The sequence below is a fragment of the Salvia hispanica genome, chromosome 2 (assembly GCF_023119035.1).
Source record: "Salvia hispanica cultivar TCC Black 2014 chromosome 2, UniMelb_Shisp_WGS_1.0, whole genome shotgun sequence".
Lineage (NCBI taxonomy): Eukaryota > Viridiplantae > Streptophyta > Magnoliopsida > Lamiales > Lamiaceae > Salvia > Salvia hispanica.
The window spans coordinates 12,682,244-12,707,342 of NC_062966.1; the positions used below are offsets into that span (position 1 = coordinate 12,682,244).

At 39.7% G+C, this 25,099-nt stretch overlaps 5 protein-coding genes across 7 annotated transcripts; 3 read left to right on the forward strand and 2 right to left on the reverse strand.

The window, feature by feature from the left end:
• Window positions 1-1,941: 1,941 nt before the first annotated feature.
• On the forward strand, window positions 1,942-3,376 carry LOC125206061 (F-box/kelch-repeat protein At2g44130-like). Its single transcript, XM_048105346.1, has one exon. The coding sequence runs from the start codon at window positions 2,045-2,047 to the stop codon at window positions 3,107-3,109; it is 1,065 nt and encodes a 354-aa protein (XP_047961303.1). The 5' UTR covers window positions 1,942-2,044; the 3' UTR covers window positions 3,110-3,376.
• A 769-nt stretch (window positions 3,377-4,145) lies between these two features.
• LOC125206060 (probable splicing factor 3B subunit 3) lies at window positions 4,146-10,977 on the reverse strand. Its single transcript, XM_048105345.1, has 15 exons — window positions 10,606-10,977; window positions 10,142-10,276; window positions 9,948-10,027; window positions 9,767-9,850; window positions 9,549-9,636; window positions 9,282-9,436; window positions 7,119-9,123; window positions 6,495-6,805; window positions 6,060-6,339; window positions 5,814-5,969; window positions 5,472-5,613; window positions 5,305-5,381; window positions 5,093-5,232; window positions 4,708-4,816; window positions 4,146-4,569 (listed from the first exon to the last, which is right to left on the reverse strand). Exons 1-15 carry the CDS (start codon window positions 10,783-10,785, stop codon window positions 4,393-4,395), a joined length of 4,119 nt encoding a protein of 1,372 aa, XP_047961302.1. The 5' UTR covers window positions 10,786-10,977; the 3' UTR covers window positions 4,146-4,392.
• Window positions 10,978-13,280: 2,303 nt separating this feature from the next.
• LOC125204033 lies at window positions 13,281-16,043 on the forward strand. Of its 3 annotated transcripts, none has more exons than XM_048102572.1 (3): window positions 13,281-13,397; window positions 14,041-15,004; window positions 15,387-16,043. In XM_048102572.1, exons 2-3 carry the CDS (start codon window positions 14,081-14,083, stop codon window positions 15,846-15,848), a joined length of 1,386 nt encoding a protein of 461 aa, XP_047958529.1. In that variant the 5' UTR covers window positions 13,281-13,397; window positions 14,041-14,080; the 3' UTR covers window positions 15,849-16,043. The 3 variants fall into 3 exon arrangements, with proteins under 3 accessions (XP_047958529.1, XP_047958527.1, XP_047958530.1); XM_048102570.1 differs by having other exon boundaries at window positions 13,294-13,397; window positions 14,067-15,004; XM_048102573.1 differs by having other exon boundaries at window positions 13,324-13,397; window positions 14,079-15,004.
• Window positions 16,044-16,893: 850 nt separating this feature from the next.
• Window positions 16,894-19,478, forward strand: LOC125207416 (IQ domain-containing protein IQM6-like). Its single transcript, XM_048106745.1, has 8 exons — window positions 16,894-17,036; window positions 17,282-17,834; window positions 17,907-17,972; window positions 18,054-18,142; window positions 18,214-18,301; window positions 18,367-18,606; window positions 18,709-18,810; window positions 18,885-19,478. The coding sequence occupies exons 2-8, from the start codon at window positions 17,517-17,519 to the stop codon at window positions 19,419-19,421; spliced, it is 1,440 nt and encodes a 479-aa protein (XP_047962702.1). The 5' UTR covers window positions 16,894-17,036; window positions 17,282-17,516; the 3' UTR covers window positions 19,422-19,478.
• A 4-nt stretch (window positions 19,479-19,482) lies between these two features.
• On the reverse strand, window positions 19,483-22,949 carry LOC125207417 (homogentisate solanesyltransferase, chloroplastic). Its single transcript, XM_048106746.1, has 10 exons — window positions 22,751-22,949; window positions 22,208-22,329; window positions 21,977-22,123; window positions 21,651-21,876; window positions 21,131-21,204; window positions 20,864-20,956; window positions 20,609-20,726; window positions 20,473-20,535; window positions 20,032-20,064; window positions 19,483-19,805 (listed from the first exon to the last, which is right to left on the reverse strand). The coding sequence occupies exons 1-10, from the start codon at window positions 22,919-22,921 to the stop codon at window positions 19,731-19,733; spliced, it is 1,122 nt and encodes a 373-aa protein (XP_047962703.1). The 5' UTR covers window positions 22,922-22,949; the 3' UTR covers window positions 19,483-19,730.
• Window positions 22,950-25,099: the final 2,150 nt, after the last annotated feature.

A 25,099-nucleotide genomic window follows, 5' to 3' on the forward strand; every position in this document is an offset into this window, starting at 1 on the left:
ACTATATTTTAATATATTTATATATGTAAAAATCACATACAAGATATTAAACTAAATCAAATTAAGATATAAGTATATATAAAAACGATCAAAATGAAAATACACCTTAATACAGGAATGCAGGTCAAAATTGATCCTAAAATTGGGCGATCTGATGGTTAGTAATTGCCCAAAAACATTGAATGTCATTATTAATTAGCTTTAGGCACTTTATAAAATTTGAGATTATTAGATCATTTTAGGTCATTATTTATTAAAATGACCTAAAATAGACTAACAGTAACCCCAAAATGTGCTATGTATAATTTTGTTCTCTATTTTCATAGTTAAATTTAGTTTTACGTTGATCAAAACTCGTTCTTTTTTCTAAATCAAATTAACATATTATAGTAGTACTATGTTGTCGTTGTTGTTCATATTTGCACACGTTATGATATACATGGCATATCAGTATAATATGAATAATTGGTTCCTTTTTATTTTTTAAAGTATTTTCTTACTCTCTCCGTCTCAGAGAAGATGTCACACTTGAGAAATGGCACGGGATTTTAGGAGATGTTATTTTGTGTGTTAAGTGGTGAGAGAAAATATAATTTTATAATTGATGTGAGAAGGAACTTTTTCCAAAAGAGGAAATGTGACATCTTTTGTGGGACAAACTAAAAAGGAAAATGTGACATCTTTTATGGGACGGAGGGAGTATAATACATTATTGGTTTCCTTTTTTTTTAGTATTTTCTTATAATACAGTCCAGCTGTTAATATTTTCTTACAACACAATCCAGTTGTCCGTAAATAAGAATCTCATTTTCTTTTTGGCATCGATTTAAGAAATATTAAAAAAAGTTAGTGAAATAAGGATCCGACTTATATACATTAGTTTTAAATGATACTTACACCGTATTAAAATAAAATAGGAACATTTGAAACGGTACGAGTTTTAATGCACAATTGGTTAAGTAATGAGAAGAATTGGTAAAGTAAGCGAGAGAGGAAAGAAAAAATGAGTAAAGTAAGAGAGAAAAATGGGAAAAAATAGTGAAAGTAGAGTTAGTGGACTGTGGGGTCCATGTCCTAAAATAGAATGATTCTAAAATTTTATTTTTAAGGAACGACCCAAAATGGAAATAGTTGCTATTTTTAAAAAATGGAGGGAGTAGATGTTAGTGGAATGGGTTATAGGATGGTGTGACCTCTTTACCATTTATAATAATTTTGAACTAGACTTTTAATCGCGGACGAATTAAAATGAAAAAATGGGACACTTATTCGCGAATAGAGGGAATAGATGATATTAATATTTACTAGACTAGTACTACACATCAAATAATGGTCCAAATTGAATTTTAATTATTATTTTTTAAAATGTGTTAGTATGTAGTAATGAAAAGAATCTCCATACTCAAACTGTTGGGAGTAATGAAAAATACTTATATGAAATTGAGTTTGGTTAATATCACTAGGACATTATTTTCATACATATTAATTTCTTCATTAATGTGGGGGGATTAGTTGTTGAATTAAACAAATTCGTGTTAAATTGAATTGAATATCATATGATAAACTTGATATTTGTAGAGAGGAGGACGGTTGACCACATTCAATAGAAAATAGTATGGATAAATATCCTATACACAAAATATCAAAAATCCTTATATTAGAGAGATTATATCTCAAAATCATAATCCATAATTTTAATACAGAGAAATAATACAGCTATATAAGAAGATAAGGCAAGTTCAGATAATGAAAGTAGGGGTAAACCGTAAAAGCATAAGAGCATCCGCAATGGTTGCTCTGATCTCGTCCGAGAAACTGGAAAAAAAAGAAACAAAAAAAGAGAGAGAGTGCCACGTGTCAACCCCTGATTACTTAATAATCCACAGATTTTTACTGCCCGTCCCTGATTTCTTCTCCACTATAAAATCCCTTATCCATCGCTCACAATCTCTCGTGCACTTTTTCTGCTACTCGAAATCATCAAAATTATATTCAATCAAAAACAGTAATCCCAATTCCTTCAATTTTGAAATCACAGCAATCAATGAATCAAGAGCAGCCTCCTCCTCCTCCTCCTCCTCAGGCGATGGACGAAAGGGATTGGAGTGAGCTGATTCCGGGTCTACCGGAAGAAATCGGGCTGGAGTGCCTGACCCGGATGCACTACTCGGGGCACCGGATGGCTTCCCGCGTGTGCAGACGGTGGCGGCACCTCTTCCAGAGCAAGGATTTCTACTACCACAGGAAGCAGACGGGGTTCACCCACAAGGCGGCGTGCTTGGTGCAGGCCCTCCCGGCGCAATCGGGGTCCAAACCGACGGGCCAGGCCCGGTACGGGATATCGCTATTCGACCCGGCGACGCAGGGGTGGGACCGGGTGGAGGCGGTGCCCAAGTACCCGGAGGGGTTGCCGATGTTCTGCCAGCTGGCGAGCACGGAGGGGAAGCTGGTCCTGATGGGCGGGTGGGACCCGTCGAGGTGGGAGCCCGTGAGGGACGTGTTCGTCTACGAGTTCACGACTCGGAGGTGGACTCAGTGCGCCGACATGCCCTCAACTCGGTCGTTCTTCGCGATGGGGGCGGCGGAGGGGAAGGTGTTTGTGGCGGGGGGCCACGACGAGAGCAAGAACGCGCTGCGGTCGGCGTGGGCGTTGGATGTGAAGGAGGGGGCGTGGTCGGAGTTGAGCGGGATGAGCGAGGAGAGAGACGAGTGCGAGGGGGTGGTGGTGGGGTCGGAGTTCTGGGTGGTGAGCGGGTACGGGACGGAGACGCAGGGGGTGTTCAAGAGCAGCGCGGAGGTGTATGATATGAGGAAGGGGGAGTGGAGGCGGGTGGAGGGGGCGTGGCCGGTCAGCCGCTGCCCGAGGTCGTGTGTGGGGACGGGGGGGAATTCGCTCATCTGCTGGGCGGAGGCGGAGGTGCCGGTGCCGGTGCAGGTGGGGGTGGACCTTGGGGACTGGACGCTGGTGGCAGGGGCGGCCTATCAGGGGGCGCCGCACGGATTCTATGTCAGGGAGAAAGGGCAAGGGCAAAAGGGTAAATTCACTAAGGTGAGTGTGTGCGATGACTACTCTGGGTATGTGCAATCTGGGTGCTGCGTTGAAGTTTAGTAAAATTAATTAATCAAAGTCAGGTGTGGTGACTTTGATCTGCAACTGCAAGCGATGTGATTTTGAATTTTGAATGTGTATACAAAATCAATACTCCTACTACTCATCCTTTTACCTATCACCGTCTTTTTTGGGGTTTTAGCTTATCCCTTCTCCTATGTTAAAAAAGGTTTGGCAGCTGCGGCATCATCATTTATTAGCATGGCCCCAGCTCTTGACTTTTTCACCTTTATTTTCATGCGTGTTTAGCATTCAAATTCTCCTTTATTACTTGTCTTATTAATCTACATAGCCACTGCTTTGGAGTGATGTTTGATCAGAAAATCATCTCAATGAGAGCTGAGATAATTAGCCAAACCGAATTCCAACTCAACTCTGTGTGAACGTGAATTTTGTTATGGATCCCAAAAGCTAATTTTCTAATAAAAAAGGAGGGAACTGGAAGATTGCCTTGTGCTTCGAGAAATGGCTACCTTGGATATTTTCCTTGATGTAATAAGCAACCATACATTCTTAGCCTCTGCATCCTTTGCGGCAACAGCTACTTGAGTTGCTCTTCAGTTGAAGCCACCATTGTAAGATGTAGTAATGTTTCAGTGCCACTGATCCAAATTCACAAGACAGAAAGAACTATTGTTGCAAGGACCAGTACTTTAATTTCCTCCAGTAGTCCACAATTGGTAAATCAAAATCCATCCATGTTTCTATCTTCTCATTTATATGGGCACCAACACTGGGAATAAGTGTTTGTATATTACTCCAGTGGCCAAAACAGAATGACGTAGGGAATACTACTTATTTATAGTAGTTGGTTACTTAGCGCCGGCCAACTGTGACAGGGGGGCATAAAATACAAACGTAGCTGCTGTCATTCTCTGTGGGCCGGCTGAGCATACGCAACACTCAACCCCCATCATGCATATCTGACATGTTCTATACTAGAACTACATTTTGTAAGCAAGATTCTGTTAGCATGCCTCAGGTCTATACTAGAACTACATTGTGTTGGAGACCGTCATATATCATCTCATTAATCTTCACTCAAATGTACTCCATATTTCATTACTTGGATGAAAAAACAAATCAAATTTTGGAATCTTAATATACAACTGGAACCCTCCTCTATAACGCTTTACAATCTTGTCGAAAGAGCAACTATTACTATGACAAAATTGTACATGCTATGTATGGTATTATACAACAGAGGATGCATCGTTACCCAAATTTGGACCGCGAAGCACCCAAAGATGATCATACGGTGTTGGAAGTGGAAATGGGAGGAATTAGTTTAAGGCATAATGAACTCGCTCAAGCAGGCGAACAACCTGATTAACCATTACTGGAGTGGGAGGTTTATGGCTTAGGTTTGCAGGTAATGCCAAAACACCCTCTTGTTGCATACTTGTAAGCTCTAAGAATTGAGCCAGAATGTCCCCATCCAGTATCTTAGGCACCCCACCCTGTCCGTTTCATTACCAAAATCAAAACAAACTGTTAGATCTCTCTCTCTACACACATACACACGAAGGACACAGCCACAATGTAATCACTATGACAGATTGATAAAAAAAATAACAAATAAGTCATTAAATACTCACCCGACATTCGCGGCTGCGGAACTCATTGTGATCATTTCCCAAGATTGGAGTAGTAAGAGGATCAATGACCAACCTAGCCTGAACGTCTTTTAATAGCTCGTATTCCTCCCTGCAAACATAGATTCCATGCATTCTTACACAACTTTTCAATGCTTAATCTAAGAGAACCCAATTTGAAATAATAGAAAATTGATAATATCATTGGAACACCAACAAAATTAAGCTTCAGAATTTCAATTGATGGGAGCATTCACAACCTAGCAAACTTAGCAGTATATATATTAAGTCATAAACACAGAACTATCTGGCAGGACTTATTTACATAAGGCGTGTTATCTCTAGTTCAATCACAAAGGACTAAATAGAAGAAACACGACAGGTGTACCTTGTCATAGGAATGAAGATTATTATGCTTCCCAACAGCGTCGATGCCATGACACAGTTTCTTGACAAATTATTGGTAGTACTACCAGCATCACAGTCCCTTAGCACATCATCTGCTGGAAGTTTGTATGAGAATGATCCCTGGAAGACGATGCATACAAATCAAGCCATTTAAGGAAACTGCTTAAAAAGGTATCCTTGTTAGGAAATTACCTTCCTCATGCTCATGGCAATTTCACCCATATAATACGAACAACTTAGAGTCAAGTTCCGTTCTGGACTAACATTGTCTGTAACACAAGTTGAGCAATCATATTAATGATTATTGCAGGTTAGTAATGAGTTCTTAACAAATGGCTTCATAGTCCAGGTAAATTCACCTTCTAAATGATTTGCAGACGATAAGACAACAACACTCCCCTTCCGGTCTGAAACAAAGGCAGTGTCATCATCCATCAGGACACAATCAGCAACCAGTCTCTGGACAGGATCACAATATATTTGCTCCAATTTTCTGGAATCCTGGACATTAAGTGACAGTGTCTCAATCTTACACCAATGTTATTAACACATCATTAACCTAGTAATAGATTTTTTTCCTTATTTATTGTTCTTTTAATTATTAAATGAATTCATCCCACATCCTGTTTTGCACACACCCATTCACAAGGATAAAGTAAGACAGATAAGGACTATAGTAAACCCTAAAGCCATCCACTGACCTCATGGTATGAATAGAAAAGAACACCATCTCGGCAATCACCAACAGCTATCCTGGTGAAATGTGCAGTCAGAGTCATTATCGTAAAACGTGTTCTTCCAACTGCCAGCCTTCTCACCCTTTGAGAGTTATCATTCGGAAAACCACACACATAAAACTGAAAAAAAATAATCTCTCTTTAGAAACTCCACAACAATAATCTTAAAAGCAAGCAGTGGCTGTAAGCAGGTGATATTTCACGACTTACAGAATTACCAGCGGAAGCCAAGAAGTAGCGGTCAAGGTAAGGGCAGACAGCGGTAACCAACCCTGGCCAGACAGCTGAATAGGCCAAGCGTAAGTGCCAGGCTTCAGTTTCTTCAAGTTTGACACCATCAGAACTATTATCATCTGGACTGCTGCAGATACTACTGCACGAAAGCTGTTCTGCAGCATGACTACCAATAGGTGAACTTCTCTGGGTCATAGAACCAGTGTCTGAATTTTGCAAGTGTTCAAGGCAAAGAACCACCAAGCGGCCTTTTGTACTGTAAGATTCACAACATACAATTTTTAAATGAATACAAATAATAAATTTTGACCCAAAATCAGACAAATTAGTAAACTTTTAAATACAAGGATCAAGCCCATTGCAACTCTAAGACTATTATTTTATTAAAGGCAGCTTTCTACAAATACAAACCTCTCAGCTTCACCACTTGGCATAATAGCTGGTCCAGCAGATGAGCTAGTTCCAATCACCAACACGTTCTCATTCCCAACCTTTACAAACTCCATGCATTTCCCTGTCTCCCCAGGTTCAAATTTGAAAGATGCCAAAACTGAGCCACTCAAAGAATCCACACAACAAACATCTGAGGAGCATGAATCATTATCCAACTCTGTCCTCATGACAAGCAATAGCCTGCTTTCATTGTGATATAAAACTTTCCTTGGGGTGCCGCCAAGATGAAATTTCTGCACATTAAGCCTCTTACTCGGCACCATTTCCACCTATACAAATTAGAGAAAAAAAAATGTTATGCCAAGTGCTCTTCGCATGAAAGTTATTTCACCTTAATCATACGAGTAACAAGATAAAAGACCCAAAAGCTAATATGCAGCTCTAATTTTGTCAACAAAGAAATGATGGCAGGTAACATACGTGTATAATGCAGTCGATGTAGAACACTAATTTGGCTTAATCATGATTGCCTCTACTTATGTAGTGCTTCAATATATGATACTATATGAAAATGTTATGGACAAGGATAAAAGAATGAAGGGACTTAATATGGATCAACAAATGTAAGAACCGACAACTTACCAAGTGGAGACTATTTTCCGCAACAAACAAGATTCCTCTGGGGCATTCAGTCGAACATACAGGAGTGACATGAGTAGAAGGTTGAAATGATATGGATGTATAAGATAGGCTGTGTCTTGCAGTCTGCAATAGCCAAGGCCTATCACTGAGAGCAATCATATCAGCATCAATGGAATCACTTAATGAAACCAAGAAAACAGGTGTGATACCAATACGGCGTACAGCAATCAGCTGAAGATCAACAGGTAAGTCTCCTTCAGTACTATAGGATGTACTGGACATAGACATTGGTACTTCATTCTTAGAAGAGACCGAGTTTGATGAGACCTGGAAGTCAATTGTAGAGGTACCAACAAAATTCTGCTGAGCAGGTGGCCTAATTGGAAAGGGTGTTGAGGTACTAGGCCACTCAAACCTAAGTAGCATTCCGTTCCTTAATCCCGAAAGAACATACGCGCGGTCAACTATAACAAGCCTCACATCTTGTGGAACACACCCACTAACAGAAGTCCCCATAGTGTTTGTTAGTGATATGGTCCCTGTGGCAAGAACTTGTAGCCCCTTCGCATGTGTAAAGGACACAACTTCTACTGAAGGCTTATGAGTACCAATAACAAATATATTATCAACATGATTTCCAGACAGAGAGGTTGCCACAAGATTATTGACTGAAAAATCCATCAAAACTTTATTCAGATCAGGGTGCTTCTGAGGTATTGAAATACAAGATAACTCATTCTGCAAGTTTACACACTGCATTTGATAAATATTGTAATGATATGCCGACAAAGCTCTAATACCAAGGATGAATAAGAAGGATGGACTGGATGTCGCTACAACTATTATGCTCTGCCCAACAGCTCCGAGACTTATAGTCATATTTTCAGGGAACCATGATGTGCATACTGGAGATGACATAGGAATACCATCAGGAGGCACTGCTGCTCCAACGGGCAAACACAGTCTAACTCCAGATTGGTAAATTTGAATTAATACACCATCAGCCACAACACCACAAGCCAAAGTACAAACATCAGGCCTAAAACCTACCGAGTCAGTTACATCAGAAAAGCTGACACCAACTGAAAGAACTCTGGTCTCTTCCACAAATGACAGTACTAGAAAAGAATGATAAGGATCCGAAACTTTCAATTTAACAGTCCATGTACCAGTTACACCTTGATAAATTGGAGCAGTTTTCAGTAATTTCTCCACACTGATACCACTCCGAATGATCCTTAAGGATCCCTCAGATGCTATCCCAGAGCAGGCAAACATTTGATCATGTTTTTCATCAGGATAATCAACAATACACATGTCCAAGATTGGTGCGATGTTTTGAATTGAACTTCTGTACTGTAGAAATCCCTCTTCAAATTTTAAAATCATCCCATCAGCCATATCAACAATAGCTGCCAGAAATCCACCATCAAGCCATAACAGAGCATTGCATGGTAGACCTTTATAAAGACAATCAGATAAACTTACTCTGGGGCCATCCGACTCAAAAAGGACTTCAATTGCATAGAGATCCCCAGAGTCAGCACTAAATAATATTCTAGGAGCATTAGTTATAATAGGTTCCCAACTCCATGAGCACACATAATTAGAACCAGGTAGTACATTACTATAGTCATCGATATTCATTGGATCATCACTTTTATTTATGTCACCGAGCTCCAGTAAAGCAGAGGCAGCGACACTATAAATACCTTCTTCATCCATAATATCTGGTATTCTAATAATGTTTTTGAATTTCGTTTCCTCCACCGGTGTGAAATTTAAGCTTGTCCTGTAGACACAAGAAGGGCTCTGAACATTCCTGAAATCCATTAGGACAATATCACCGGCCCTAAAGAGGAAGGCAAACCCATGAGATTGAGGGACTTCAACGATATGATAAGCTAATGGTCCAGCTTCTGCAAATTGATATACCACATGTATAGCTTGTTCCGCAATGTCCCATTCTAGCAACATAAGCTCATTCCGATAAAAAGATCCGCGCCTGTAGATCCCGAAGTAGAGCTTTTTAACAATGGGAATAAATTCATAATATTATAGTAATTGCTAAATACAATAGAGCAAAGATCAAGATAGTTGAAGGGGACTTTATAAGTAAAAGGTAAAGTAGCCATTGTTCTCCGTGAACAGGCAGATAGCAACCTATTAAGAAGAATGGCCAGCAAAGGATTCTGTTCTTGTCCAGTTTGATTGTAATCTCGCGAGATGAAGCACATGCTCCATATAGTACCAGAAATATTAGTAAAACCTTTTGCAGATTCCAAGTGTCCATCATTTCCAGGAGGAACAAAGATTTTCTGAAATGAAAGAACAGTTTCGGCATCCAGTTAACTAGTAAAACTGCAAACAGGAACCAGAGAAGGGTGAAATCACATAAACCTTTGGAGTACTGTACCAGCATGGACTAACCTTCTCAATGATATCACCACTTTCAGACATTGAGACCGAAAAAATAGCCAACTGATCCTCATATGCACTAACAGCAACATAACAACCACTGTAGAGAGCAAAGCAATTAGCTACCTACATGAATAGCCACTCTACAAGCCCTGAGAGGCAGCCACATGACTGTCTACTGATGCACGGGAAGTCTAGAAAGCACAATCTTAAAACAGGAAGCAATTAACCTGGAATCAACCGCCAGCATCCTTCCAACTTGATGCCTTGAATTTCCAGGATCAGAAAGTTGAACATGGCTCAAAGGGAAAAACCTATACCCAGAAAAGGCGGAAAACATAAGGTTTTGGGCTCCAAGCTAGCAAAACTAAAGTCAGTGAGATATAAAGTTACATATTGCAGAAAATGAACCTGTGCATTTCATTGCAAAAGGTCAGAAACGAAAGCTTTCCGGAATCAGAAACCACAAGTAAAATGTCCTTCCCCAGTATCTAGAAAACAATTTTTTTTGTCTCATTAGTGTATAGAAAATAATCAAGCAGGTGACATTCAATTCAATATGAACGCCAAACATGATCTTGCACAAACTAATGAGCAACACAAACCTTAGGATTCTGCACATGAAACTTATTGTTCCAGGGAAGGACTGCTAGATCTTTTATAGTGCCAAACACAGGTTGCTCAGAAATAGATTGAACAATCCCATCTTGATCAATTATCACCAGTTCTATTGATGATTCCTGGAACAAGCATCTACGGTTACGAGATATTTGTATATGTTGTATAAATTACAAGCTATTCGTATCTAAAAGACATACACACAAAGGCAAAAATACGCTAGGAATGGACCATGAAGCTATCTAGTTGAGCTTATACGAAGCAATTGTACGATGAATCGCAAGGAATGGAGCAGCTTTGAAATAATGAACATCTAGATACTACGAAAAGATAAAATTGAGTGTTTTACTGATATAATTTTAAAAAACCTGATATTCAGCAAGAAAAAAAGGAGGTGAGATGGTGCGGCAATTGGTCCTATGTGATCGATGGTAGATGCCCTAAATCATACCTTTCCGAAGACGACGTCGTAGGAAGATGAGGAGCGGAAGTGGCCGGAGACAGCTTGAAGAACAACGCTGCCTCTGAGGACAGTTTTGGCCAAGTAAAATGCATCGGAAGGTGATCGAAGGGTAGATGCATTTGGGCGCGATGACGACGACGATGCAGATTGTTCTTCTGAAACCGCCATAGATTAGGGTTTTAGAATTTAACAGAAGAAGGGAAGAAATCCAATCAGTTGAGTGGAAAAGCTGTGGATTTGAGACGGGGTTATCGAAGCTTTGATTGCGCAGTCATGTGCTGCTGCTGTTGCCTGTTGCCTGTTGCCTGTTGCTGCTCCTACTCCATTCCGCTTATTCTATTTCAATCATGCCACACCGATTTCTCACGCACCCCATTCAAATGACAACATTGCCCCAACTCATGTATTATTTGCATATTAAATTTCACTCAACTTTGCCGATTGGTAATGATTTCACATAATTTATCAAATTAAGGTTAAATTGCTGAATTTGAGAGATTGGTTAAATATACATGTTTTTTTTTTGCAACATCTGTTTTTTTCCCAATAAGAGGCGCACTGCCCGAAGGTGGGCAGCGCGGCGTCCATTGCCGGGAAGGGTGAGTAGAGGTGCCCACGGTTCCGGAACCGGCGGTTCCAATTTTGGAAATTGCCGAACCGGAACCGAACCGCGAGGGTGTTTCGCGGTTACGATTCTGGTTCCAAAACCGCCGGTTTCGATTTCAGTTCTGAACCGGCAGTTTTTTACGGTTTTTCATGATTTCGAACCGTCGGATTTTTGCAGTTCCGGCTTGAGTTTCACGGTTCCGGTTTGGAACCCCCCGGAACCGGTTGTTCCAGCATGGTTTCGGTTCGAAAAGTTTTGAACCTGAACTGAACCACGGTTCAAAAATCGACGGTTTCGATTCGGGTAAATTCTCACAGTTTCGGTTCAAACCCGTAAATGCCGGTTACGATTTCGGTTTTAACCGTCGGTTCGATAAACCTTGGGCAGGTCTAGGAGAGGGGAGCGATGTGTGTGGCCAGCTGAGCAGGTATAAGCGTGCGTCGCCAGTTGCATGCGTGTTGCCACACCGCTGATGGGGATGGGTGAGTGAGCAACTTTTTTTGTTTCATATTCAAAACTCTATAAACACAATATAATTTAATTCTATTTCATTTCATTTATTTTCTTAATCTATATTCACATATTCACTTGCTAAAAATGGATTCGAACGGGGGGCGCTTTCCCTTGCAATCAGAATGAGCAACAATAGAGAGATGAGTTTGTCGTTCAAAGGTTTGGGATCCAACGATGGTGGGGACTGAGAAATCCAACTGGATACTACCCCCTTATCCGTTGATAGGGTCGAACGACAATCATTTCCAACTATCGGCGATGAATACTAACGGCTATGAGGTAATCGATACGAAGCCGATAACAAGCCTGGGAATGAGCAAGGGCAATAACCAGCGTATGCATATGGGCTCAAGAGGTACACAATGAAGGAATCGTTACATTTGGCTCGCATCTATGTTCACATGTCGGAAAACCTCATCCTTGACAATAACCAAAAGTTCATGATGTTTTTTTTGGACCGGATTATCGAGAAGTACAACACGAGCCGGCTGAAAGGAACACCTACGTGATTACGATATGCTATGGAAGCATTGGTCTCGGGTGCAAAAGAATGTGACCCACTTTGCTAAGATTATGGTCAATATCTAGGAGACATGGCCTACTAGCCATAGTTTTGTTATTTTTATCGACATTATCCAGAAATTGAAGGATCTCTTCTTCGGAGGAGAAAAGGATTTTCAAGTTCCATGAATTTTGAGCACTCCTCTAGAGAAGCCCCAAATTCAATGGTAGGCCAGATGCTGAATTTGGCGCGTCAAAGAACCAAAGTCTCAGTCGATGCAAGTACTCCATGAGCGAAGGAGTTTCAACCATCGACCTGAACACGAATGGATACAAACCCGCCAACTACGCCCCTCTCCCAGCACCCAAAGTCGTTCTATGGGGGCTAAAACGACGAATTGGAGGGGTTTGGCGGGTCCGAGCACTAAACCACCCCCATCTAGACCGACCTCGACTCTATATAGGGTTGATTTTGCTATGAGAGCATTTCAACAAACTCTCAAGTTCCGACAGTTGGACAGGTTGATCGAGACACATACGTCATCGACTCTCGATTGGCTCCGGAGGTATACAATTCATGATTATTGAACTCCGCACCAACCTAAAGTCGAAGAAATTCGATGGAATGCAATTTAAATTTTTTAATTTTTGTAGGACTCGTCATTTTCAATTTTTTTACTTAGTGCTTTAATGATTTTTTTAATGAAGCAAATTAGTAGTAGTAATTTATTGTGTTATGTAAGTATTTACTATGAACCATAATAAGGAATCAGACTTGCCAATTGCTAATTGATAAATCATCTTTATGATCTTGTTTAGTATTGACCTTAACTTCATTCTAGTAGTAGTACTTCTTTATTTCCTTAAAAATACTTCATTTTATTATTTTAATACATATACAAAAATGAATTTAGTCTAATCTATAAACACTAACATACAATTTTATTAATCATAGTGCATCAACAGTTTTCATTGCTGGATGAGATTAACAATTAGGAAAATAAACGCCGGGTAGCATGAAATCAATTGTAAAACAATCCATATAAATAGTACTACGAGCCTACAAATCAACCGTTGACGAACGCAGACGGTTAGAAGCAACAGCAATCCATCAGCTCCCAGAGAAGACGCATTCGAGCCAGAACTTTTTTTATCTTAGGTGAAACAATTTCTGCTCAAAATTCCGTGACGTTTTAAAATTCTTTCCGCTTCTTTTTTTTTTTAAATTTTGTGCCGTCACTTTGAGATCGTCAAATGCATTACCAGTTTTATGATTTCATTTCTCCGTAATTCGATAAAATTGGCCTTTTCTTCGTCGGATCTTCCTGCTATTTTGTTCTCTGTTTTTCTCTGATAGAATTGATTAAGGAGAGATTGATGCGATTAGATGGATATATGCAAATGCAGCTTGATTTTCTTTTGTTATTTTCTTTATTGTAACGGTGTACAAATTTTGTTGGGAGTTGGTTCATCACTCTGATTTAGCTAGGTTTATTTGTGATTTACAATCTAGTCAACGTTTTTTTTTTTTTTTTGTGATTTGATAGGATGCAAGTCTATCTGATAATTCGTATCATTTGTTGTATGTTTGACATCCATTACATCGTATCTTAAACCATCTAATGTTACTCTTCTTTATAGTGATAGGAAGATAGCACAAAAGGTTGATTCGCTTGAAAAAACTATTTTTTGTTACAAATAAGAGATCATGTTTGGCTAGGATTAATTTTATTGAGGAGAAGGAATAGCGATCCAGTGCTGCATTTTTCAGTAGCTGGAGGATTAATTTATTGATTTTGCAGTGGCAGTATCTGATTTGATTTTACAGTTGTCTTCTTAGACATGGATCCACCTACTGAAGGTATTGAGCTTAAACCCGAGAAACTCGAAGAAGAAAAGGAGGGTGGGCCTTTGCTTCATTGTGATTTTTGTGATGCTGACGTAGTTGATAAAATAGCTCAATCATTTCTTCCTGGTTTGGCTTCGGCATGCATTGACAACACTACTGGTGGTGTCTTTAAGACCCTTGCTACTGTGGCTGTTGACATCAGAAAGGAAATGATTGATTACCTTATCCAAAGAAGTGAAAATTTTGTAGCTGAATCAGTTGTCCTAGAAGGTGGTGGGGATGTGGCAGTATCTGCAGACCCTTATGATATTATATCTGATTTTGTTGATGATTTTGTCCATTCAAAAAGAAATTTCTTCAGTCGAGTTTCAGGATGGCTACTTAGTGAGAAAAGAGAAGACTGGATAGACGATCTTGTGCAGGAGATGGAGATAAATGGTTTTTGGTTGCTAAACCGGAGGAGCACAGTTGCACAAACGCTCTTGAAAAATCTTGATTTCAAAAATACATATCATTGCAACATGAACTTCAAGTCTCCGGAAGATTTAGAAAAGCACAAGTTGAACTGCGATTTTAGGACATTGTCCTGTGGAAATGAGGGATGTGATTCTTCATTTAGTGCGGCTCAGATGGACCATCATGATTCTACCTGTCCTTTTAAAATGCTTCCATGCGAGCAGAAGTGCCCAGATATCATAATGAGACGTGAGATGGACAGACATTGCATCACTACATGTCCAATGAAGCTTGTCAAATGCCCTTTTCACTCAGTAGGGTGTCAATCCACTGTTCCTCAGCGCACAATCGAGCAGCACAGGTCTGATAATCTCCCTGTCCACTTGCTCTATATCCTCCAGGTTTCTCACAAGGAAGCATCACCAGAAGCTCTGAAGCAAAGGGTACAAGAACTGGAAAAGGTAAGCTATAAAAACTGGTTGGCATCTGCTAATGTATAACTGCTATATGCAACTTACAAAAAAATTGGAGATGTGAAGAGGTCTAGTGTGTTTTGTAGCTAATGGGGCCTTTAATAAGTTCTAGTAAACTGATGCTGACATATCAGTCTAGTTGAAATACAATAAACATACTATGTAATACCGAATACTATAAATTTAGCATGTTCTGGTAGTTCCTTTGGATGTCTGCAACCTCTTTGGCTTCTCAAGAAAATTATATGGTCGTAATATCTTCCTAAGATTTTCAAAAGTAGATGTGTTTTGTTATACTTGAGAAAACAAAATAGTTCAAGCAAAAATGAGTATTGATTTCTTTCTAACCTGTTTTTATTTTCATGAACAGTTAGCATCTCCTGGACGATTAGCATCAGCTCGTGATGCTAGATCTTTGACGCATGTGGTCAAGGATCTTGAAGCAAAGCTTGGGCCTATAAAGGTAAAGACAGATAAAGGAAGTGATGAAGAGGTTAAAGATTTGATTGATCTACAGGAGGAGAAGGTAGATACAGAGGCTAAGATGAACGTGGCCGCTAAACCAGTGAAGTTTGATGGGGTTCCTGCTGTAAAGGAAGCAACTGCTAACTCACACTCGGAAGTCAGTGATCATGGAAAGAAAGAATCGATGGAGTCATCTGGTGATGCCTCACAGAGAAACGTGGATCAGGTGATAGCATCAGATTCTGTGCCAGAAAAGAAAAAAGATTCATCATCTCAGAGCGAACATTCATCCAAAGAAGTGGCCAACCCCATTAAAGAAGTGGCTTCCACACCAGCCATCCAACATGAGTTATCCCCAAATGAATGAATCAACCATTGTCAACTATGACTCGCCTCGTGGGGAAGTAGATGTAATGTATAGATAAAATACACACAACATTAATTGAGATCGTATAAGTTAAGGCATCAGGACACACAGAGGAGTTGCAGATGAGTTCAGTTTTGTCACTGTACCATTTTTTTCCCACCTCTTGATCATATTTATATCAACTCGTTTCTTTCATTAAAACCAATGGTTCGCAGAGTTATTGGTTTGTTTGCCGATACAGAGTCTATATTGGCATACAAACCAATGGTTCCTGTGAAATATAATTTGAGTGCAGACTATGCAGTGAAGTTTATTTAATAATTGGATTGTTGTATCAACATCTAGTTTTTCTGTGTACTGCATGCAAACATAGATATTCAGATATTAAAAGGTTTGGGAATGAAAGTTGCAAATGATCTGAGTAAAATGCTTTTGATTGGATTGGCATTTGTAGTTTGCTTTGCTACTTTCTGTGGTGGGAATCTATGCAAATAAAGAGGCTGGAAAGGAATTGAAACTATTAGTCAGAAATATATGTGGCTGTTAATTTGGTTTTGTAGTGAGACAAAGAAACTAGTGGTTTAGTTCTTGAAATTGTACTGAAACATCCCCCACCAACTTCAAGCAACTGCTGCACCGAAACATCCCCCCACTGAAAGCTGTTGTTTTTGATAAAAAAAAATGGGGTTATAAGCTAATTTAAGATTATGTACATATGTTTTGGAGTAATTATCAATAAGTGTTGCGATAAAGCTGATTCCCAGCTTTTATAAGAAAAAGAAAAAGAAAAAGTAGTTTGTGTTTGCAAAGAGTATATGCACATGGATCGTGGCTATTTTGAAGAATGGACGATGCTTCCTCATGTGTGCTATACCACATGCACATGTGTTTTGAATTTGGAAAAAGATCTCTAGGTTCCACCCTCCTCATTTCACCTATACTATATATAGATTGTTTTCGTTGCCAGTTGAGGTACAATTTGAGAGAGAGACACACACAAGCAGAGGAAAATCTATGTTTCTGTTTCACTATTTTAAGAAACTATCAGATTAACATTATTACTACAAATACATTATCAGGAGGTCCTCTCTCCGTTTGGTTTTCAGCTTCTATCTCATTGAATCCGTACATCATTTATTTGTATCAATCACATTGCGTTTCTGTTCAAAATTCTTGCATTAATCGGAGGTAACATATCATAAAGATCCCATCTTTTTTTGTTAAAATTTGTTTACCGTTTTCTCTGTTTAAAGAGCACATTGTTTTGGGTTATGGAATCCATGATCATGCATTTCCTTCTTTATTGTATTGTCCATGTTGTATATTGCTTCACATATTATTTATTCAATGCGCAAATCATTTATTCGTTCTCGCCAATAAAAATTGGTAGCCCTAAAAGGGATTGTCTAAGATGGCGATCATATTCTCCGCAGTCTGCTCTACGATACATATATATATCCCGTTGGAATGGGAGTGACTTTTTCGTGCCAATTTGCCGATTTTGACGATTTGGATGCTCAGTTAGAGTGTGTCTTATTTAGCGGCAAGGTTATCCCGGATGCAAAAGCTATTGAATTTGAGACCATTGATTGTGGAAAGGTGATCCTTGAGGGGTCTCTTAGCATTGGAGGAAGGGACTTGGACCCTGTAGTCTCTCCATAGGAGCATATGATGCCTCAAGCTCTGCCCAAATCTGACGATCTTAGACATGAAGCAGCCTTAAGATTGCAGAAGACGTACAAAAGTTTTAGGACTCGAAGGCAGCTTGCTGACTGTGCAGTCATAGCCGAGCAAAGATGGTACCAATCTGCAGATAATGATTATGTGTTTGTTCTGTTCTGTTCTGAGTACAATTCTTCGGTCTTGTCAAGGTGGAAGCTGTTAGATTTTGCTGAGCTCAAACGTACTTCTGTGTCCTTCTTTGATATTGAGAAACCAGAAACCGCTGTTCAGCGTTGGTCTAGAGCAACGACCAGAGCTGCAAAGGTGTGTAAGAGCATAGGAATGATTCTTTACTGCCATTGGTTATTGGATTTTTAAGTTCAACTTCTTCATTAGGTAGGGAAAGGTCTGTCAAAGGATGAGAAGGCGCGTAAACTTGCCTTGCAGCATTGGCTCGAGGCTGTAAGCTTGCAAATTGTTCTTTCTCCTCGATTTACTAATGGATTTACCTCTAACAGTAATCATCTCCATTCTCGTACGTAGATTGACCCTAGACATCGATATGGTCACAACCTGCAATTCTATTACATTCGTTGGCTCCAATGTGAGAGCAGGCAGCCCTTCTTTTACTGGTAAGGCAAAATTTGCAAGACTCTTAAATCTCAATGATTTAAGAATTTGATGATTGAAGTTTGATTTGCAGGCTAGATGTTGGAGAAGGTTGGAATGTGAATCTAGAGAGATGCCCTAGATCGAAACTTCAACAGCAATGCATAAAGTATCTTGGGCCGGTAAGATCTCAGAGAAATTCGTATGAATATGTAATGGAAGCTTGTGTGATCCTTGGTGGTTGCAGGCAGAGAGAAGCTCGTACGAAGTGATGATATCGGATGGGAAGTTTGTGTACAAGGAGAGCGGGAAGCTTCTAGACACCAAGGAAGCAGGGGAAGATGTGAAATGGATCTTTGTTCTAAGCGCGTTGAAGGTGCTATACGTGGGGAAGAAGAGAAAAGGCGGGTTTCAACATTCCAGTTTCTTGGCTGGTGGAGCTACACTATCAGCTGGACGTTTGGTTGTACAAAATGGTATCCTCAAGGTAAAATGTGTGTTCTTATCACGTTTTATTTATTTATCTTCCTTGCCAAACTGCCCCTTAGCGTTTTTACTGACTGACTGACTTACTGATACTGATACGTAGGCGGTTTGGCCTTACAGTGGACACTATCTCCCAACAGAAGAAAATTTTGAGGCACTAATGACATTTCTTTTGGTACACAATGTTGATCTCAGTGGTGTGCAGGTTAGATTACATATATGTATATGGGAACATCAGCTGTTATGATTGTAAGCAAATTGATTAATTTTTTGGTGCAGAAAGCTCCGGATAATGAAGAGGAAGCAGCTGGTATTCCGCTTCGTAGAATCAAATCGGTACCTGCAGAGGTGGGCAAGCAGGATGACGAGAATATGCGTATATCGAGGTGGTCCCGGAGACTACAGTCCAAAATCAGTCTGCTTAATATTCAGACAAGAACAGAGGAATTCTTCTCTCCAAGATATGTGGAGAGCCCGACGGATGGATACGAGACAGCAGATGACTCTCTATCAGAGTCAGACTCAGAATCAGATACGGAGTTCCTGATCTCAAAGGAGAATCTGTTCGAGGAGGAAAAAGAGGAAGAGAAGGCGGTCTCAGAAGAGAAGATAATGAAGAGGATAAACTCGCATAAAGGGATAAGATCATATGGATTGGCACAGAGCCTGTGCTGCAAATGGACAACGGGAGCGGGTCCTCGGATAGGATGCGTGAGGGATTATCCAGTGGAGCTGCAGCTGCGTGCGCTCCAGGAGATCTGCTTCTCTCCCACTCCCAGACACACTCTCCCTCGCATAACCACTCCAAAAACCTAAAGCTTTTACCTATTCAACTTTGCCAACATCTCAGTACAAGTGTAAAACAGTTAAACAGTAGTGAAATCAAGATTTTTGATTCATGTTTTATGTATATTAAATAGATGAGAACAATCTACATATATTTGTCACCTGTTTTTTACCAATCAAATCTCAACTTATATACAGTTAAAAAGGTGCATGGTGTGGCCGAACAACATACATACATAATGCTGCAAACGAAACAGCTTCCTCTCTTCTACAAACAACATTGCATATTCCCACCGGATGGATGCTCTGCTCTGTCTCATAGAATTGCAACTTCTCTGGCTAGATAAAAGGAAATAAAGCGTACTCCGCATAAAACAGATTCCATATGAACCGGTAAAAATTAGAGATAGCTTCCTGCAAGATTCAACTATTTGAATTAACTTGACATAATTGGTAGAATATGTAGAGTCGAGACATATAAATTATTGCTCAAGTCTTTTCAGAAACTTCCATGTGGATGAGAAATCAGAATCTGCTAGTTACTAGTTACTTCGATAGGAGGCAAAACCAACCTTGGTTTGCTTAAATCATGCCATTCAAACAGTATATAAGCAAAAAATAACACATCCATTAGATTTACCTTTGTGTAGTTTGCCCTTTCCAGTACCCAAGCCTGCAATACACAGCAGTTTCAAATAATTAGTTTACACTAATCATCTCGACACTTTGGAATTTATGCCTTGCGATGTTGCAGAATAATTAGCTGAAATTAAAATTAGTCACGCCTCTAGAGTGGAGAAGATCATGTATTTGAAAAGGAATTCATGGCTCCATACTGGAGTTACAGCTTTGCATGGTAGTGCAGGAACTTTTCTATTTGCAGCTGAAGCTCCATAAAGCAATTTGTTAACCAGAGTGCGATATATGTTCAGATTTGCCATAGTAGTTTTTTATTAACTTGAAGAGGAAATATGTAAAGGCGTCAAGCTAGAGTAACAAAAATCATGAAATAATCTGATCTAAAGAGCAAACTAATTTGGGGATTGTGCATAACGGCATACACAATAATAAAAAAACATACCTGGAAAAGTAAACATAAGGCCAACGTAACATGTGTAGGTATCATCAAGCTTCTCTTGAAGGCCTGCAATATGTTACCATCAAGTGTTACAATTTGAATCGTTTCACAGTGAGTGTATGATAAACTGTGGAGCTACCTGAGGCAAGTAAACTGCTGCTGCTACAGAACCAATGTAATTTATCAACAGGAGCCCAGATCCAAGCAAAGCAATATTTCTCACACCAAGCTTTGTTGCCAAAGTATCAATCTGAAACCTATCAATTTATACTGAAATGTGAGATTTAAGTCATCAGATAAGCCTCTTATATCAGAAAGGACTTAATCTGGAAATTTAAAGCAAGAACAAGAAAAGCAACAGTCTATTACCAGCAAAAGTTGGTTCAGGACTTACTTGCGATCACCTTCAACGTCTGGAAGATCTTTAGTTATGGCAATAACAAGAGCAAATAATGTTACGAATGAGGTGATGAAGGCAACTGGATAGCTGCAGATGGAAACTCGTCATAAAACTTCAATCAGGAAAGCAAGCAGAGAAGCATAATTGGGAATTGGCATAAAAATCTATTTCAAAATTTATTGAGGATTTCAGTTTTTTACCTTCTGTTACTTCTGAGCTATGTGTAGATGAAAGTGAGTAAGATATTGTTCAACAATTTACCTCCATTCAAATGTCAGACCAAGGGCAGCTCTTGTGGCATAGTAGACACCGTAATTTAGGAGGAATCCTCGAACCTGCAAAACAGTTCCATGCACATTAATGTCGAAAATACTAAAATACTCCATAACCTAACTACTGAATTTGATAGGTTAGTTTGACCTTGCAGAAAATCACATACAAGGAGACACAAAAATTGAAATTTAATCGTAGCTACAGCTTCACTAATTAGTGGGTGCTTCTTACAAAAATCTCCATCCTGTTGGTGTTCTGAGGGAGTAATTCATGTTTCTGATATCATTTATTTCAAGACTCTTATTTTATGTTACAGATGTTTCAAAAGCAATTACACCCCAATTTCTTTCTGGGTTGCTGTGTCAATGACACCTTCTGCCAACCATGACAATGGCTACTTGGAAAATTTGATGCTAACCAAGAGCATTAAAAAGAACAAGAGATCATCAACCTAGAAGCTATAGTACAGGTATGCTAAAAAAAATACAGGCATTGAGTAAAATCATACCGTAGCTATTATAAGAAATGCCACAACAGGAAATCTCTTCATCCGAAGTGGGGGCACAGAATATATGGTTCCAAGGAAAAGACCAAAACAATAAAGTTTAGTAATGAAAGGACCAAAGTTGAGCCCAACTAATGCAACACCAGCAGCAGCAAGAAATAACACTAATATCCACGCAGACTGTTCTGAGAGATCTCCTGCAGCTATAGGCAAGTAAGGTTTGTTCACCCTGCAAAAGAGAGTGTAATGTGTAAGACAAACTAAAACCAATATCTGTTTAAAAAATGCAAGCATTCAAACAAAAGTAAAAGTTCGATGCCAACCCTTACTTGTCAATACCAACATCATATATCTGATTTATGCCGACTATATAACCATTTCCGCAAATGAGTGCTAGAAGGCCGGATAATGCTTTCAGCAATAATGACCACCTTATCAGATTTGGGTTCTCGATCAAAGCTCTGGTTACTAAAGAACTGGAAAAGAAAAGACACAAGTTGAGCAGATTAAACCTTAAGTTGAAGACGTTAGGGGGAAAAGAATGGCGATGAATTTCTCACAAAGATCCTAAGGTAGTTCCACGTATCGTATGGGGTCTCAGAAATCTCCAAAATGCATCCCTGAGTTGGAGGACTTTATTCAGCTGTGGACCAGTTCCCGCTGCATCAACTTTAGAGCAGGCCTGAGAAATTAAAGCTCCATGTGAACTCCATCACTAACTACTTTCACTTTGACCATTTAAATTAACATGATCTACATATTTTTTTCCCCCTTTTTAATCTCATACAGAGGACATATAGCTTGAACTGAAAAATTCAATCAGCAATTACCAGGAGCAGTTCTGAAATGGCACACTATATCTATAAGTGACTTGGATACTGTCAAATCATTTGACAAATCAAAATGATGAGCCTTCAGCATTATGTGAAGCTTAAGTTTCAGTAAGTGTTAATACGAGTTTCAGTGTGAGCATGTTAATCAAAGTAAGCATTGATGCATTTTGACCAGGCAACAAAGTTGAAATTGAGGAAGCATTGGCATTCAAGGTGGAATTTTGAATATGAGAAAAGGGAAAAGAAAATAAAAGGTCGAATGGAACATACCAAGATGAAATGGCGGCGGCGGCGGATTGCGGCGGAGGGGAATTTGAGAGAGGCGTTGGAGAAGTGGAGGTAGGAAGGGGCAGCGGTGGAAGCGGGAATCTTGAGTCTGCAGCCAGAATTGGATAAGGGGGCAATCTTGAGAGCGGAGCAACATGGAATTGAGAGCTCCATCTCCGTCAGTCACGACAGCTCTGCCAAAATTCTCTCTAAAAGAGATTTGTGGTCGCGACGACGCTGACGTCATTTCCTTCTACCTCAATTGATCTTGGGCTTGTGGAAGAAGCCCAACTTTTAATTCCTGAAAAAAACATAGTTTGGGCTTTTGTGGAAGCCCATCTCCAACAACACTAACAAAAATTGGCATCTTGGTTAGGCTATAATATGTGACGATGGGTTTGATATCTAACCATATACTAAAAGGAAATTAACGCAAAGTTTTACAATGTCATTTTCTCACTTATCCAGTTGCAACAATCTCTACCGATTTTGCTGAATACTGGGGTACTCCATATAAGAGAGAGTTGTATACACCACACCTTTCTCAATCTGTATATAGTTTAATGCGCGATTGGTTGCACTGTTAGGAATGCATAAGATTGCATAGTTTTACACCAATTTGTATGATTTAATTCATATATAAGATTGCATAGTGTATCATAACTGTTGTTTGGTTCACCAAAGGCATGGCCATGTCAGAACTATATTGTCGTTTGGTTTGAGGTGAATAAATTAGCATACATAAATGAACTGCCAAAATTAACCTCAATTCATTTTGGGTATTCCGAAAATATCCCTGGAACCCTATTTTGTGGCGCTTATTTTTCATCCCCTCTCCCGCTCAATTCACTTCATCCTCTAACATCTTTCGCTCTGAAGTTCTGCGACTAAACCCTAGTAATCTCAATCCAAGGAACATCGGCGCTAGCCGATACCCAGGTATGAAACGACTCCTTCATGATTGCTAATTTATAGTAATGTTGGTGTATGATGAGAAATTAGGAAGACGTTTGAAAGACGATAGATCTAAGGTTATGACAGAGTTAAATTCATTCAACCTTCCAATTTTGTTTTATATGTTTTAGTGAATATTCATTCCAGTATACTTACTTCACGATCGTGCTTGTGTGCTGCAAAATATGACATTGCTTACATGGTTGTTGTGGATTCTATTTTACTAATGGCAATACTCCTTATTTCCTTCGATGTTTTCCCATGTTCGGAACTTCATACATTATACACATTTTGTGGTTTAACCCTAATTTTGTGTGGTACTTGCTCGTATCCCTTCTAGTGTTGGCAATGGTCAGTGGACAAGGGAATAGTCATGAGAACGACGACAATGCATACCTAGAGGGTGGTAACTTATTCAACACCGCTGCCATATTTCCCTTTTTTTAATCCCGATTTTTACACACATACTTGCTTCTTAGACAATTGCTACCTTGTTTCAGATGGTACTCCTGTTGGCAACAGACGTGCAGTGAAGGGTGATCGGTCAAGGTGTTGTTGGTCAGCTCGTGAGGAGGCCGCACTTCTCTCTGCATTGAAAGAACTGAATGCGAACAGGTGGAAGGCGGACAATGGCTGCCGAGCAGGGTATTTAACTCGCTTAGCGGAGACGATCCGTCGTGACATACCAACAACTGATATTCTTCCACATCCACATGTTTACTCGAAGCTCTCAACTTGGAAAAGGAATTACTCCTCGCTTGTGGCGATGCTGAATCGAAGTGGCGTTGGTTTCAACGAGCACGGTGACTTCAAGATAGATTGTAGTGATGAACAGTGGGCACATATTGTCGCGGTATAATGCTAATACCATCTGCAATATAGAATGATGTTCTTTGTTTCATCTCACATTTACTTTGGCACACCTTTCATAACAGTATATTATGTGGGGAATAATTGTCTTGATTAATGTTTGCTTTGTTGGGTGAAATCTATTCCACAGAAAGATTCCAATGCTAGATATATGAGGAACAAATCGTGGCATTTGTGGAACGAATGGCAAGAGGTCTTCGGGAAGGATCACGCAGCTGGTGTTCGCGTGTGTGATACCCCAGATGCAGTCAACAAGATCTATGGTAAAACATCTTCATCCAACGCCACTTCTGGACCATCTACGCACATGATATTAGAGGAGTTGTTCCTAGACGAAATGTATGGTGATGGTGTCCTTCCTGAAATGGTCGATGAGAGTCGGCCCACTACTGAAATACCTGCTCTAACTATTGTGAACAAGGTCCTAAAAAAAGAAAGACATAGGATAAGATGGACGGAGTCCTTCGATTGATGAATCAGATTCATGAGGATACCAACGAGCGTCTGAAAGAAATCTCCACTAGAATT

What these genes read in the sequence shown, in the direction of transcription:
- LOC125206061 (XM_048105346.1), top strand. Translation starts at nt 2,045, where the DNA reads ATGAATCAAGAGCAGCCTCCTCCTCCTCCTCCTCCTCAGGCGATGGAC.
- LOC125206060 (XM_048105345.1), bottom strand. Translation starts at nt 10,785, where the DNA reads ATGGCGGTTTCAGAAGAACAATCTGCATCGTCGTCGTCATCGCGCCCA. An exon ending in ATGCTGGCGGTTGATTCCAG is followed by an intron (nt 9,637 to 9,766) that starts GTTAATTGCTTC and finishes TGCTCTCTACAG; the next exon opens with TGGTTGTTATGTTGCTGTTA. An exon ending in GTCTGCAAATCATTTAGAAG is followed by an intron (nt 5,382 to 5,471) that starts GTGAATTTACCT and finishes CTTGTGTTACAG; the next exon opens with ACAATGTTAGTCCAGAACGG.
- LOC125204033 (XM_048102572.1), top strand. Translation starts at nt 14,081, where the DNA reads ATGGATCCACCTACTGAAGGTATTGAGCTTAAACCCGAGAAACTCGAA. An exon ending in GGGTACAAGAACTGGAAAAG is followed by an intron (nt 15,005 to 15,386) that starts GTAAGCTATAAA and finishes TTTCATGAACAG; the next exon opens with TTAGCATCTCCTGGACGATT.
- LOC125207416 (XM_048106745.1), top strand. Translation starts at nt 17,517, where the DNA reads ATGATGCCTCAAGCTCTGCCCAAATCTGACGATCTTAGACATGAAGCA. An exon ending in GCATAAAGTATCTTGGGCCG is followed by an intron (nt 18,302 to 18,366) that starts GTAAGATCTCAG and finishes TGGTGGTTGCAG; the next exon opens with GCAGAGAGAAGCTCGTACGA. An exon ending in TTGATCTCAGTGGTGTGCAG is followed by an intron (nt 18,811 to 18,884) that starts GTTAGATTACAT and finishes TTTTTGGTGCAG; the next exon opens with AAAGCTCCGGATAATGAAGA.
- LOC125207417 (XM_048106746.1), bottom strand. Translation starts at nt 22,921, where the DNA reads ATGGAGCTCTCAATTCCATGTTGCTCCGCTCTCAAGATTGCCCCCTTA. An exon ending in GGAACTACCTTAGGATCTTT is followed by an intron (nt 22,124 to 22,207) that starts GTGAGAAATTCA and finishes TTTCTTTTCCAG; the next exon opens with TTCTTTAGTAACCAGAGCTT. An exon ending in GGTCTGACATTTGAATGGAG is followed by an intron (nt 20,957 to 21,130) that starts GTAAATTGTTGA and finishes TTCCATCTGCAG; the next exon opens with CTATCCAGTTGCCTTCATCA.